This window comes from Chiloscyllium plagiosum, unplaced genomic scaffold (genome assembly GCF_037043375.1).
Source record: "Chiloscyllium plagiosum isolate Xiang-an unplaced genomic scaffold, Cpla_swu_hap1 HiC_scaffold_31, whole genome shotgun sequence".
NCBI lineage: Eukaryota > Metazoa > Chordata > Chondrichthyes > Orectolobiformes > Hemiscylliidae > Chiloscyllium > Chiloscyllium plagiosum.
Window position 1 is genome coordinate 24508622 of NW_028270169.1, and position 13527 is coordinate 24522148.

At 39.7% G+C, this 13527-nt stretch overlaps 1 protein-coding gene across 3 annotated transcripts in view; it reads left to right on the forward strand.

The window, feature by feature from the left end:
* sez6b (seizure related 6 homolog b) overlaps positions 1–13527 on the forward strand; it is a 973463-nt gene that overhangs the window by 802851 nt on the left and 157085 nt on the right. For all 3 annotated transcript variants that reach the window (XM_043718461.2, XM_043718459.2, XM_043718460.2), the window contains exons 6-7: positions 10313–10481; positions 12336–12502. In XM_043718461.2, the coding sequence (XP_043574396.2) occupies positions 10313–10481; positions 12336–12502 (336 nt within the window). The remainder of the gene's footprint in view (positions 1–10312; positions 10482–12335; positions 12503–13527) is intronic.

Consider the following 13527-nt stretch of genomic DNA (forward strand, 5'->3'; position numbering starts at 1 on the left):
ACCAAAAATTAAAATTCTCTCATCTTCTTGACCACTATCGCCAATTAAAAAGTCTTCATATTGATCATTGCTCGTCACATAAAATTTGTTCTCATCATAGATCACTAACTCTTTTGAACTAACAGGATTTGGAGGAGCAGAATTGATTTGATTTCGTTTTCTTTGTACAATTTTTTTCATAGTGTCTGAAGTTGGAAGTGCTGCCTGAGCAGCTTGAGAACTATTTTCAATGCAAACATTTATAACTGATGACGGCACTTTAAAAGTTTCCTCAGCTTTACGTTTTACACTTGTTTTGATGGTAGCAGCTTCCACACTTACTGCTGAAGCACCATGAGAGTGCCCGTTCACTTCTTTTACTACTTCATGGTTTTTAGTGTGAATGCGACCTTTGCACCCATTCTTTAATTCACATCTCCAAAACTTTAAAGATGGGTCACTTTTGCTACATTTATCAAACACATATAGACAACCATCATGTGGAAATTTTGATTTGTCTCTCTTGCTTAGAATGTTTTCAGCCATTTCTGGTATGGGCTCTGCAAGAAAATAGAAAGAAAATTGTATTACAGCTTTCCAATGTGAAGACAGAAGAGCTTAAGTATCATCAAGTCAGTAGATGACTATTAACAATTGTTAAATGAGAAAATGATTGTTAAATGAGAAAATGATAACAAAACGATTGGGTCGTTAGTCATTCTCTCTTCTTTAACCAAACAAGACTTTTTTTGTTCTGAATTGGTGCCAAAACAGCTCAGCGCCAAAGTAATGAGCGCCAAAACAGTTTAGAGCCCAAAACGGTGTGGCCAAATGATCGGCGCCAAAAGGGCGGCGCCAAATAGTCCCATTCATATCCCTTGTGCCTTTTTTCAACAATGGTCCTACATTCAGAGACCTCCAATCTTCCAGGACCTGTATCCAGTAAGGACTGGAAAATGATCCTCAGCGCATCTTTTATGACCTTGTTGGCTCCTCTAACAACCTGATTTACAATTCATCTAGCCTTAGTGATTTGTCCCCATCAAGAACGTTAATACCTGTAGCATTTTCTGTCTGATTATGCTTATTGTACTTAATATTTTGCATGTCTCCTCTGTAACTAGAATGACTGCATCATCCTATTCCTTTGTGGAAAAAGAGACAAAGTTCTCAGTTAGAACTCTGCCCTCCTTATCTGTATCTATGCACAAGATCCCATGTATATCTCTGATAGGCCCTACCCTTAACTTTGTCATCCTGTTGTTCTCAAAGTAGTGCTAAAACATCTTCGGATTTTCATTGATTTTCCAGCTAATATTTTTCACTTTTGCTCCTCATTTTCTATTTTCCATTTTCCGTTCACCCTTGTACTTTTTACACTCCTCTGCATTTTCTGAAGTAAGAAATTTCCGAAGGCTAAATCTAAAATTGCACTCCATTGGGCTCGTTATGTGCTCTCTGCAAAAAGTTCTTTTGAATGTAGTTCAAGAATTTTGTGTCATGTCTGCCTTTCATTGTTTATATCCTAGTTGAGGCAGTATGGTGACTCAGGGGTGGCATGGTGGCTCAGTAGTTACCACTATTGCCTCACAGGACCAGGGTCCCAGGTTTGATTCCAGTCTTGGGTGACTGTCTGTGTGGAGTTTGCACATTCTCCCTGTGTCTGTGTGGGTTTCCACCCACAATCCAAAGATGTGTAGATCAGGTGAATTGGCCATGCCAAATTGCCCATAGTGTTTGGTGCATTGGTCAGAGGAAAATGGTTGGGTAATGACTTGTTGGGCCGAAGGGCCAGTTGCCACAGTGTGGGGAATCTAATCTTGATAATAGGGTGGTTGAAGTCCCCCAACTATTTATTGCTTTTGCACTCAGAAAGTTGCCAACATATTTGCTCCTCTATCAGTCTCCTGCGACTTTGGGGTCAATATTACATAACTAACAGTGTGACTTGATGTTTCATTCAGTATGCCATCCCTCCTCCCAGCTGTACTTGATTATTTAGCTAATAATGCTGCAGCTTCACTTTTTGAAAATCCTCTTGCTTATTCGGCCTGAAATACCTATATTCAGGAATGTTGAATTGCTAGACTTGTCCCTTTTTAACCTGCCCAAAATATCGACTCACCTGATCCTCAGATGTTGCCTGACCTGCTGTGTTTTTTCCAGCGCCACACTACATCTACTTGTCCCTCTTTAAGCCAAATTCCTGTTATCGCAATGATGAAGCTCAATGCTAGTGTAATTTCCGGTAACTGAACTTCTCAAGCAATTTAAAGTTTGACATTTCTTTGGGTTTTGGGAGTGCAACTGACTTTTGAAAATAAGAAGTGATGGTTCTTTGGAATTAAAGTGCCCCTGAAAGAAGAACCGGAGGAAGGAAGAGAGGCAAAGGAATCTATGGAGGGAATTACAAGGCTTAGGGCCCAGGCAACTGAGGACACAGCCATGAAATAGTGATGATTAAAGTCAGGAAGGCTCATAATTGTAGGCCAGGAGGCTACAAAGATAGGCAACTGTGGAGTCATAGAATCATAGAGTTGTACAGCACAGAAACAGACCCTTTGGTCCAACTTGTCCATGCTGGTCAGATATGCTCATATAATCTAGTCCCATTTGCCAGAACTTGGCCCATATCCCTCTAAACTTTACTATTCATGTACCAATCCAGATGCCTTTTAAATATTGTAATTGTACCAGCCTCCACCACTTCCTCCAGCAGCTCATTCTGTACATGCACCCACCCTTTGTGAGAAAAAGTTGCCCTTAGGTCCCTTTTAAATCTATCCTCTCTCACTCTAAACCTATGCCCTCTAGTTCTAGACTCCCCCATCCCAGGGAAAAGATCTTGTCTATTTACCCTATCCATGTCCCTCATGATTTTATGAACCTTTATAATGTCACCCCTCGCCTCCAATGTTCCAGGGAAAACAGCCCCAACCTATTTAACCTCTCCCTATAGCTCAAATCCTCCAATCCTGGCAACATCCTGAAAAACGTTTTCTGAACCCTTTCAAGTTTCACAACATCCTTCTGATAGGAGGGAGACCAGAATTGCACACAATGTTCCAAAAGTGATCTAACCAATGTCCTGTATAGCTGCAACATGACTTCCTAACTCCTATACGCAGTGCTCTGACCAATACCAAATGCCTCATGGAAGATTTTGAAAATAAGGATGAGAATTTTTAAAATCAAGTCCCCATTTGACCAGGAGTCAGTACAGACCAGAGAATTCCCTCCGTAGTGGCATTATGGGTCTACAAAACAGTAAATGCAGCAATTCAATGAGGCAGCTCACCACTACCTTCTCAAGGGCAATAAGTGCTGGCCCAGCCAGCGACACCCATATCTCATGAATGGATTCTGTAAAATACTGGAAAGGTGAGTGAAGTGAACTTCGTGAAAGTTAAGACATGGCTGCAGAGATTTGAAGTTCACAGGCAGAGGAAAGTTTGCCTGGATAGATGTGCACTGAAACAATCAAGTCTGAAGAATTGGCCATGCTAAATTGCCCGTAGTGATAGGTAAGAGGTACATGTAGGGGTATGGGTGGGTTGCGCTTTGGCGGGGCGGTGTGGACTTGTTGGGCCGAAGGGCCTGTTTCCACACTGTAAGTAATCTAATCCTCTTCTTAAGAAAAAGTGGGTGGCACGGTGGCACAGTGGTTAGCACTGCTGCCTCACAGCGCCAGAGACCCGGGTTCAATTCCCGCCTCAGGCGACTGACTGTGTGGAGTTTGCACGTTCTCCCCGTGTCTGCATGGGTTTCCTCCGGGTGCTCCGGTTTCCTCCCACAGTCCAAAGATGTGCAGGTAAGGTGAATTGGCCATGCTAAATTGCCTGTAGTGTTAGGTAAGGGGTAAATGTAGGGGTATGGGTGGGTTGCGCTTCGGCGGGTCGGTGTGGACTTGTTGGGCCGAAGGGCCTGTTTCCATACTGTAATGTAATCCAAAAAATAACAATGGCATAGATGAGTGTGCAACCCATGGTCAGCCATGACCAAGAGGGGCCTCAACTCAACAGATGAGGGTTTCTGCAACAGGTAAGCAGAGGCAAGGTCAAAGTTAGGCAAAGTTGCAAAGGTGCAAACAGTTGGTTTCAATGATGGCTGCGGTAAGAGCGTGAGACAATATTCTTGCCCATACGTAGCTCCATTCAATCCTAATTGGGACACTTCACTTCCTCCCCAAGTTTTCCATTTTCAGCTCGAGCTGCATTGACCTCTTCTGTATTGACCTCTTCAGTAACTCTATGTAAACCATGTAACGTAATCAATGAAATAGCTACACAGATTAAAATTTAATGATTCATTGCTCCATTCCTAGAGAAAAAGAAATCAATGTAATGTTTTTCAACTAAAACTGACCTCAGCAACACTGAAAAATCTACTTGAAGATTTTCCCTGTAGATACAGTCATGTCTGAAAGGTTTTCTCGAGCTTTTAAATCTAATTAGTATTCTGGTAAAAAATATCTTTGCGTTTTTTAAAACATGTCCTTTGGCTCTAAAGAATTATTTGTGTCTATGTGTATGCAAGGTTAATACATGGACAGATTTCCTGTGCTGGGTTTGTCTGCAGTGACCTTTGAAGCCTCAAGTTTCTAACCCAGAAAGTCAGAGCTTTCAGCAAAGGCAGAGCTGGCATTTCAATCTGAGGCAAGCCTGATCACTGCAGTACAAAGCATTTGTCTGTCTAGACACATTTTTACAAGACCTTTTTGCCCTTGAAAACAGGCTTCCTTAGGTTTAGAAGATGCACCAATTTGCTTCTAGGCACGAGTAACAAATTCCCACAATTAAGCCAGTGAGCACATGTAGTCAGCTTTCATTGATGAATCTTAAATTTTCACCCTCTGTTCTTGCTCAGCAGCAACAGCTGGAATCAGACAGACAATTTGCCACTGGAGCAAGTTGCTTTGAGAGCTTGAATTGTAAACTGCTTGTAGATTGTGCAAGACTCGCATTAAGCTCCTCGATGAAATTGGAATCAAGGCTAGCTTTTAGAAAACCTGCCAACTCTGCTTTTAGATTGTCGCTGGTCATGTGACACCTCAGTCTCAAAAGCTGGTGGCTCTTGCACAGGTCCAACGTAGTGCAAAGCCAGCTTTATACTAGTGGAACATTCACCTTATATTCTGTTGTTAGATTCCAACTTGAGTGATGTACCCTTCCCTTCAGTTGATGCATTAAAAGTACAGTACTGAAATATTTTCAATATTTGTACAAGTCTATAGGGTTACGATTTCTTTGTGTTTTAGAGAGCCAGGATCAATACTTGCCAGGGGCATGAACACTGACCTTTAGCAAGTGGTAATATAGCTCCATGTTTCAATTGAAAGATACATTTATTGCTTTCAGTGTATGCATTGGAGAATTGAATCCCTTTCCATGTGTATGAATGCTGAATGAAAACACAAGTGGCTTATTGCTGAGAAAATGAGACATGCTGTTGTTGAAGCTTTTTATCTCACTATAATTGAGATCAGCCATAATCTAATCAAATGGGTGGTGTAGGCTTGAGGAGCCAATTGGTTTACTCCTGTTCCTATTTCCTACTGGTTTGTAATGTTATGGACACACATAAGAATACCAAATCTCAAACTAAGCAGCAACTTATACTGCATGATAAAAGGATGCTGACTGGCAAGTAGACCCTGATTAGTCAAGGTTTGCCAATGAGAATGCATCAGTGAACAGTTATTTCCCAGGCTGGTGTTGCATTGGAGAAATTGCAATGACTGGACATATTCTTTCGGTTTGTAGAAAGCAAGACCTAGCATATTAGTAAAGGTAGTTTTTAGCAAACATAATTGAGCCATGCTTTGTTTCCAATTGTGGATCTTAAGTTGGTTGTTAGTGTTTGTGTGATTGTCCCTTGGAACATGCCAATGCATGACAAGAATTTGTGTATGGTGTCTTTAACATGAGAGTAGGGGTACTGTTGCATTGCAACTACAACATGGTTCTTGCTGACCAGGAAACTGCTCTTGCTATAGGTAGTTTGGAAGGAATTGCAGATTCTACCTATAGCAATAATCCGCCAAAGTCTTTCACAGCTGCTACCCACCAATTCTGTCCATTCTACTCACAAGGCATCACCAAAAATTGAATTCTTCTGAAACGCACAAGAACAGAAATTGCTGGAGAAACCCAGCAGGTCTGGCACCATCTGAAGAGAAAACAAAGTTAGTGTTTTGAGTCTAGTGACTCTAGGGAAAAAATGATAAATCAAAGATGGTTTCCAAGTGGATCAGTTACTTTGTACTCCTTACAAACCAGGTAAAACACCCAGAGAAACACATCTGAACATGTCGCTGAAGGAGGATTATTTAAACATTGGAACCAGAAAGCAAAAACCACTGAACTCACTTTCTTGTACTTCTGCCAATAATCTATTTTCTGTATATGTGTGTGAGTGTAAGAGGGAGTTAACAAGAGGATTAAAGTTTTCGTTAGCAATGTTATATACCAATGGTTTATATCTGTTTACCTTTAATGAGTCTAATTCCATGTCATAAATAATAAATCTTGGTTAGTACAGAAACCTGGCTCATGCTTTCTACCAACCTTGATCGGAAAGTATGGTTACTGGAGGTACACCGCATGTTTTAAGCAAAACTTCACCATTTGATATGACGCCAGGAAAAGCAGAACTTGATTTATGGCCCATTGCCTCCAGTGGGTCATCACAGGCTGAGAGAAACAGATTTCTGGAGTCTCAAGGAATCTAAAGGTATAGGGGAGGTAGATGGGCATGTCAGTTGCAGCCCAAGATCACACATGATCATATTGGAAGCAGAAGCGGAGCAGGCTTGATGGGCCCACCTGTTCTCCTTTTCCTTGTGTTCTTAGATATGTCGAGGATTCTATGGCCAACCTGCTGCCCAGCTGGTGCGGTCTGTAAGTGGGCAGTGTGCAGTAGAAGAGTCTGTCATGACATCGTCCCTCGAGGAATTGCATTACCTTCATTCAATGACATGCCAGACTGAAGTATGAAGCATACTCCTTGGGAAGACACCTGTTACTGGATATTCTCCCGGGCAATAGGTTAATAAACTATCCCAGGGCAGCAAGTCACTGAATTTGTTGGCCGTGTTCATGATTAAGGCATTTCCCCTTCAATTAAATTTCCTTTATCATTTTAAACATTTTCTTTTCTCCCGATACCTCACCACAGGAGCCTCGGGTACCCAAGGCACATCTGTGTTTCCGACTTGTGCCTTCTGCAATTGTCACATGCTTATTGAACCTCCAGGTGAGGTCACAGGCTCACTTGCACTCATCAACTAAATTCACAGCAGCAAAGGTCGTGTTGAGCGGTTCTGGTCTTTCATAAGCTGCACCCCAAGATGGCAAAACGTTCAACACCCAAACCTCACTATTCAAAAGAGCTCATGCTTCATTTTGTAGATTCAGACCTCAGTCAAAGAAGTCATACAAAATCCACTTGATCCTACACTGGCTAAGTTAGGCTTCAAATTTACATTAAAATTTACTTGCACAATCACAAGCTTAAAACCTGCTGTGAGCCAATACAGCCAGGCAGTATGATCAGAACTAATTATGTCTTTCAGCATTACAATGTATTTGTTTGATGTATTTAAGAATAGTATTAACACTATTAACACTGCTGGAAACAGGTTTAGCAACAAAAATAAGAACTTCTGTAAGGGCATTCAGACGTTCTTTGATTTCTTATGACATAAAATTAGTGAAAATATTTTTTAAAAATAAGATGCTGAGCCATTAAATGGTCTTTTGATGCTTATTGGTCAGCTTAATGGTAAATTACATATGTTTGGATGTGAAGAACTTTCAAACAGCCAACAAAGAACTTGAATACAATTTGAAGATCCTTCCTGAACTGACAGATTTTTACCATTTTACCCAAGAGCAAGGAGGAGAAAGGGACGGATGATGAAATTTAAAGGCAAGGTTTCATTCAGGCAAATTGAATCCTGACCTGATCTCAGGCATAGCTTTCTAATGTTTAAAGATCCCTTGTCTTCTCCATCAGTTCAGCCAATTCTACCCAGAGATGGCACTGACTCAAACTAATATTAATGAACAGAAACTTGATCCTAAAACAATTATCCTGACAGGAGAACTGATGGGTTCTGAAAATCTTAATGGAGTGATCTTTTAATATTTATTCATTCCACAAGTATATCAACAAATGTTTTAACTTTTGCATCTTTCAAGTCTCTAATTTGTTTTCTAATTTGCAAATTTTGGAAAACATTTCTGCTCATGGGAGGATATTGCCTTAATGAATGTTCTGGAATAGTCAGGAAAAATCATTCCTCCCTACAGCTCTTTCCATATCACCTCAAGTGTCAGTTCAGGCATGGATTTCAAAAGAGAAACATATTTTGACAGAAGATCTTTGAGAAAGTGGTAGATACCTTGGATGTAGAAAATGCAATAGAAGAAATGTACACAGTATAGACTTTCAGAAATCCTTTTTCAATGTTTCAGTCAGTGACTGAAAGGGAAAGGATCAATGAGAGTTAACAATCTGAATGAGAAACCAGAGTCGAGAGTACAGACTGCAGGAATTAGAAGCACATTTTGGACTTGTGGGCCTACACTCACAGGATGCGAAGCTAATTCAAACTTATCGTGCAGAAGAGCATCAGAAACATGGAATAGGGATGACCAATCAAGCCCGTCAAGCTTGGTGTTTCGAATGAAAGTTTAAGCTATTAATGCATAGTTATTGTCAGGTAATAATCAGTGGTTGATTATATTAGGAAAACAAAATCCATTAATTGAAGGCCAGAAACTACGCAGTGTGTTATTAGATAATGCATAACGTTATTAATGTGGTTTATTTTCTCCATTGTTGTAAATAATAGATCAACAACAAATTACATTTAAATAACATCTTTGCAGAAACCATTTAAAAATGTTTTGCAAGGAAAAGCACTGCGTACAAATTGTAATTTAAGGAGGGTTGAGGCAAACAGCCTGACCCCAGAAGACTATCACAGTTGTCTATCCCCAAGGGGACAAAGGCTGTGGATGAGGCTGTTTCCAATATTTAGTGGGTGGTGAATAAAACAGGCAATGAGGTGATGATGGAAGAAAGTAGTCATAAGAATGAGTACTGAGGATAAAGCTCAGCTCAACTTACAGGTGAGGAAATATATAAATGTATTCAGGAAAACGTAGAAATCATATTTAAGGTCATGTCACAGAGGATATAAAGCTAGGCACAGCTGGTATTATTTACAATTTACTTTTAGGAGAGGAGTTGAGATAGGTGTTATCTCAAATGCTGTCAAACTCTGTAACCTTATTAAATAGCTTATGTCTGCTCTCTTTGGTGGATTAAATTAGTAAAACATGTGAAAAACATTTGATGGGAGGGACAATTTGCTGTGTTTTATATTATTTATATTTGTTATTGCTCTACAGGTAGCCATTGTGCTTGAATGTTTTTTTTATTTATTGTAATAATTCTCTTCATTGAATTTAATTTTAATCATTGTTTCAAACTTGAATCATGAATTTCAGAACAGATGCCTCACAGTATGATAAAAAACAGTTTTCAAGGAGTATCAAAAAGCTTATTCTCCATCCTTATCTCTTCATTCGCTAAAATAAGGATTAAATTTGTTTAAATCCATCAATTTGGGTACACATCTTAATTATTCTTTTTCAAGAAATGCAAAGAAACATCCGTTATTTCAATACGAATAGAGATCCAAAGCAGTGCAGTGCTAGGGCCACTGAAAGGCAGGACAATTAACTTGGCGGTGAAATAACCTATCCACTCCTGATGAAAAAGTAGCTGACTGCAGCAAGACTGTTTTATTGTATTAATGTGATCCCGGCATTTGCAATCTCACAAATGTTTCACGTATCATCAGGCACTCGTGTCACCAAGCCTGACTTCCAATAACACATCCATTTCTGTGAGACAACTGTAAATACGACAACAGCTCTGGCATTGCCCAATATCTGTAAAATATTTACATATAAATATAATATGTGTGCATGAGTGGTGTTCCAATTTACATCTACGTGTATGTATTTGACAATGCTGGCACTGTCACAGAATGTAACTTTATGTAATAATTTTCACATGCAGTAACTAGACGAACATTGTGAAACCATAACAAACACAACTGTCTGAGAAGAAACTCCAAAGATGCAACTCATGTTTTTGTGCAACTCAGCACTGTCTTACCACCAGCTTTCTTAAAGCTGTGTTAACATTCCATTGCAAATGGAGCAAAGAGCCAAGAAGTAATTGTTTTAGATGTTCTTCCTGGGATTCTTTCAGCTGAGGAATGGGCGCTGAATAAACTGCAATTTTTCTCTTACAGCTACCTGTGGGGGATTAATTCGAAATGCAACTGTAGGCCGCATCACGTCGCCCAACTTTCCGGGTAACTATAGCAACAACCTGACCTGTTACTGGTTGATTGAAGCTCCAGAAGGACAGAAGTTACATTTGCACTTTGAGAAAGTTGCATTGGCTGAAGACGATGACAGGTAAATGTAACCTCTTATTCTGTTCTGTACTGTAAGCTGCATTGCCCTGGCCGTATGAACTTGGGCTATTTGGAATTATCCTGTGAACTGAAATTTAATCATGACTGGAATCTATCCTCGTGACTGCAGCACTTTTCAAGAAGTAAGTGGATAAATTAGGTGTTAAGCTGTGCACAAGACTGTATTTTAAAGAACCTTATATGTTCCCGGGCTCTGAATTTCCAAATTGTCTTGTCAAAGATAACTTATAACTGAATTGGTTGGCTGGAAGAAAAGGTTTGAGGCTTGGGGAAACATAGGCCTTCAGACTGTGCAACCAACAAGAATTCTCCAGATGTTCAGTTTCTGGGAAATCATAATCAAAGCACTTGAATGAAATAATTTATGTTGTCCCTTACTTGCATTCAAGAAGAAAGTAGATACACAGTTTGAAAGAAATGCTTAGTTCTTCAATAAGAACATAAGATGTAGGAACAGAGTAGGCCATTCAGTTTATCAAGTCTGCTCCACTATTCAAGAAGATCATGGTGGATCTGATAATACTCAACCCACTTTCCTGCCTCCCCATAACCTTCAATTCCCTTCCTGATTATAAATCTATCCACCTCAACTTTGAATTTAATCATTGACTCATGCTTGACCGCCTTCTAAACTAAAGCATCCCTCAGTTGGAGTACCCACTGAGAGAAGAACTTCCTTCTCATCTTAATCTTAACTGCATGACCCCTTAATCTGAGAATATACCCGCTAGTCCTAGACTGTTCCACAAGGGGAAGCAACCTGTCCACAAACACTCTGTCAAGCTCTAAGAATCCTTTATGTTTCAAAAAGGCAAATATGTAAATTAAATGCTTGCAGATTTTGGGTGATTATATAAACAAGGATCAAAAATTGTTAACGATAAGGAAGGAAAGAATAGGGATATATGTGGTATTTTTGAACAGGCTGTATGTAATGGAGCAGCATGAGAATCAATGCTGATAATGTCGCTGTTTATAATCTATTTTAATAATTTGGATGAAGAGCCTTTAGGTAATGTCTCTAGGCTAATTCAGAATGTTAGGCGGAGATGAGTACTGCAGATGCTGGAGATTTGAGTCAAGATTAGTGTGGTGCTGGAAAAGCACGGCAGGTCAGGCAGCATCCAAGGAGCAGGAAAATCTATGTTTCGGGCAAAAGCCCTTCAACAGGAAGGGTTTCATTCCTGATGAAGGGGTTTTGCCCAAAACATCGATTTTCCTGCTCCTCGGATACTGCCTAACATGCTGTGCTTTTCCAGCGCCACACTAATCTTGACTGGAATTCAGAATGTTAGTTAAGAGGAGGATTCAGAGAGATGGCAAGGAGATGTAGACAGGTTAATTGAGTGGGAAACCCGGGAAAATAATCTGAAGAAGTATGAGTTTATTCACTGTGGTGGTAATAATAGGAATGCAGATTTTGTTGAAAAATAATGTAAAACTTGTAAATTTTGATATTCAGAGTACATTTGGAATGTACTCATACAAGGAACATTGAGAATTAACACTCAGGTGCATCAAACAATTGGGAAGGTAAATGGCATGTTGAGGTTTATTGCAAAAGGATTGGAAAACAAGAATAGAAATGTCTCGCTACAATTGACAGAGCTTTGAGGAGGCCACACCTGGAATAGTGTCCATAGGACTAGTATCTATATTCCAAAAATGGTTACCTCAGTATCTAAGGAGCAAGTGGGAAAGTGACTGAAGATCAAACATGATTGGATTGAATGGCAGAACAGGTTTGAGGGCCTTATGCCTACTTGGTCAACTGTGTAAACTTTAACTTAACATATCTTTTCAAATAAGCACTCAAGTTTCTCTTCTTTGCCAGGCTCATAATTCGAAATGGGAACAGTATTGACGCTCCTTCAGTTTATGACTCCTATGAAGTGGAGTATCTGCCCATTGAAGGCATCGTCAGTGATTCACAGCATTTCTTCATTGAATTGACTACTGACAGTTCTGGTATATCTACTGGAGTAGCTTTAAGATATGAAGGTAATTATTCAAAGCATGGATGATCATTTGTTTAGTTTTATTTGAAAAATATAAGAAAAGCAATGAAAACTTGTGATTTTTGTTTCTGAGGAAGCTCAGGGCCCAAAGTTTGCTGTGACAAAGTATTGTTCATCTCTCAACGCGGTTGCCCACAGTCATTTAGTATATCAACGGTGGGTTTCCACTCTCCTGGCATCTATTTGAATTTAGCTCCCTCTACAGGTGAAACAGTGGCATCTATGAGTAGGGCAAGGGAGAAAGAAGTTGTCGACAGCTCAGATTGAAGAATTCTCAAGCAGACAGCAAAGCAGGAAATAGATGTTTTATTTAAATCATTGTACAGGAGGCAAAATAATTATTTGGATGTGCACATGGGAGGAAATTAAATTTGTAAAGGAGCAAATTAGGAAAATGAAGGATAAATGTAAAAAAACTGTGACATTAATTTTTCTGAACGTATGAGAGTCCACAATTGTCAAGTTAATCTTTCAGGGCCAGAGAGGTTCGGCAATGATTTACTACTCAGTAAAATCAATTCAGATATTTCTGCATGAACTTATTTTAATTTTCAAAAATATATTTTATTCATAAAATATCTTTACATACATACAGTCACTAAAGCAATTCGGTTCTGTACAGTAGCAGTCGGAAGAAATAAACAAACATTGGAGTTTGACTCTACCCAACAAACAAACTAAAGGCTTTTCTCCCTTGTACAAGACTATATTTGAGGCACTGGGAGGGTCTGATAACTGAATGGGTTTCCAGCATCTGCAGTCCTTGTTTTTACCTAGTTAATTTTAACCCTATTGCGAATCCTCTTGTGAGGATGCCTGCCTTGAAGAAGTTTTCCTCCTCTCTCTACAAGAATCTCAGTGGGTTTCTCTCTCACTGCAACCTCCAGGTCATCTCTACTTTCTCCCCACCCCTAACCCTCTTTCATTTATCTCTCCATTCTGCAGGCACCCTGCCTCTATTCCTGATGAAGGGCTTTTGCCCAAAAAAGTCGATTTTCCTGCTCCTCG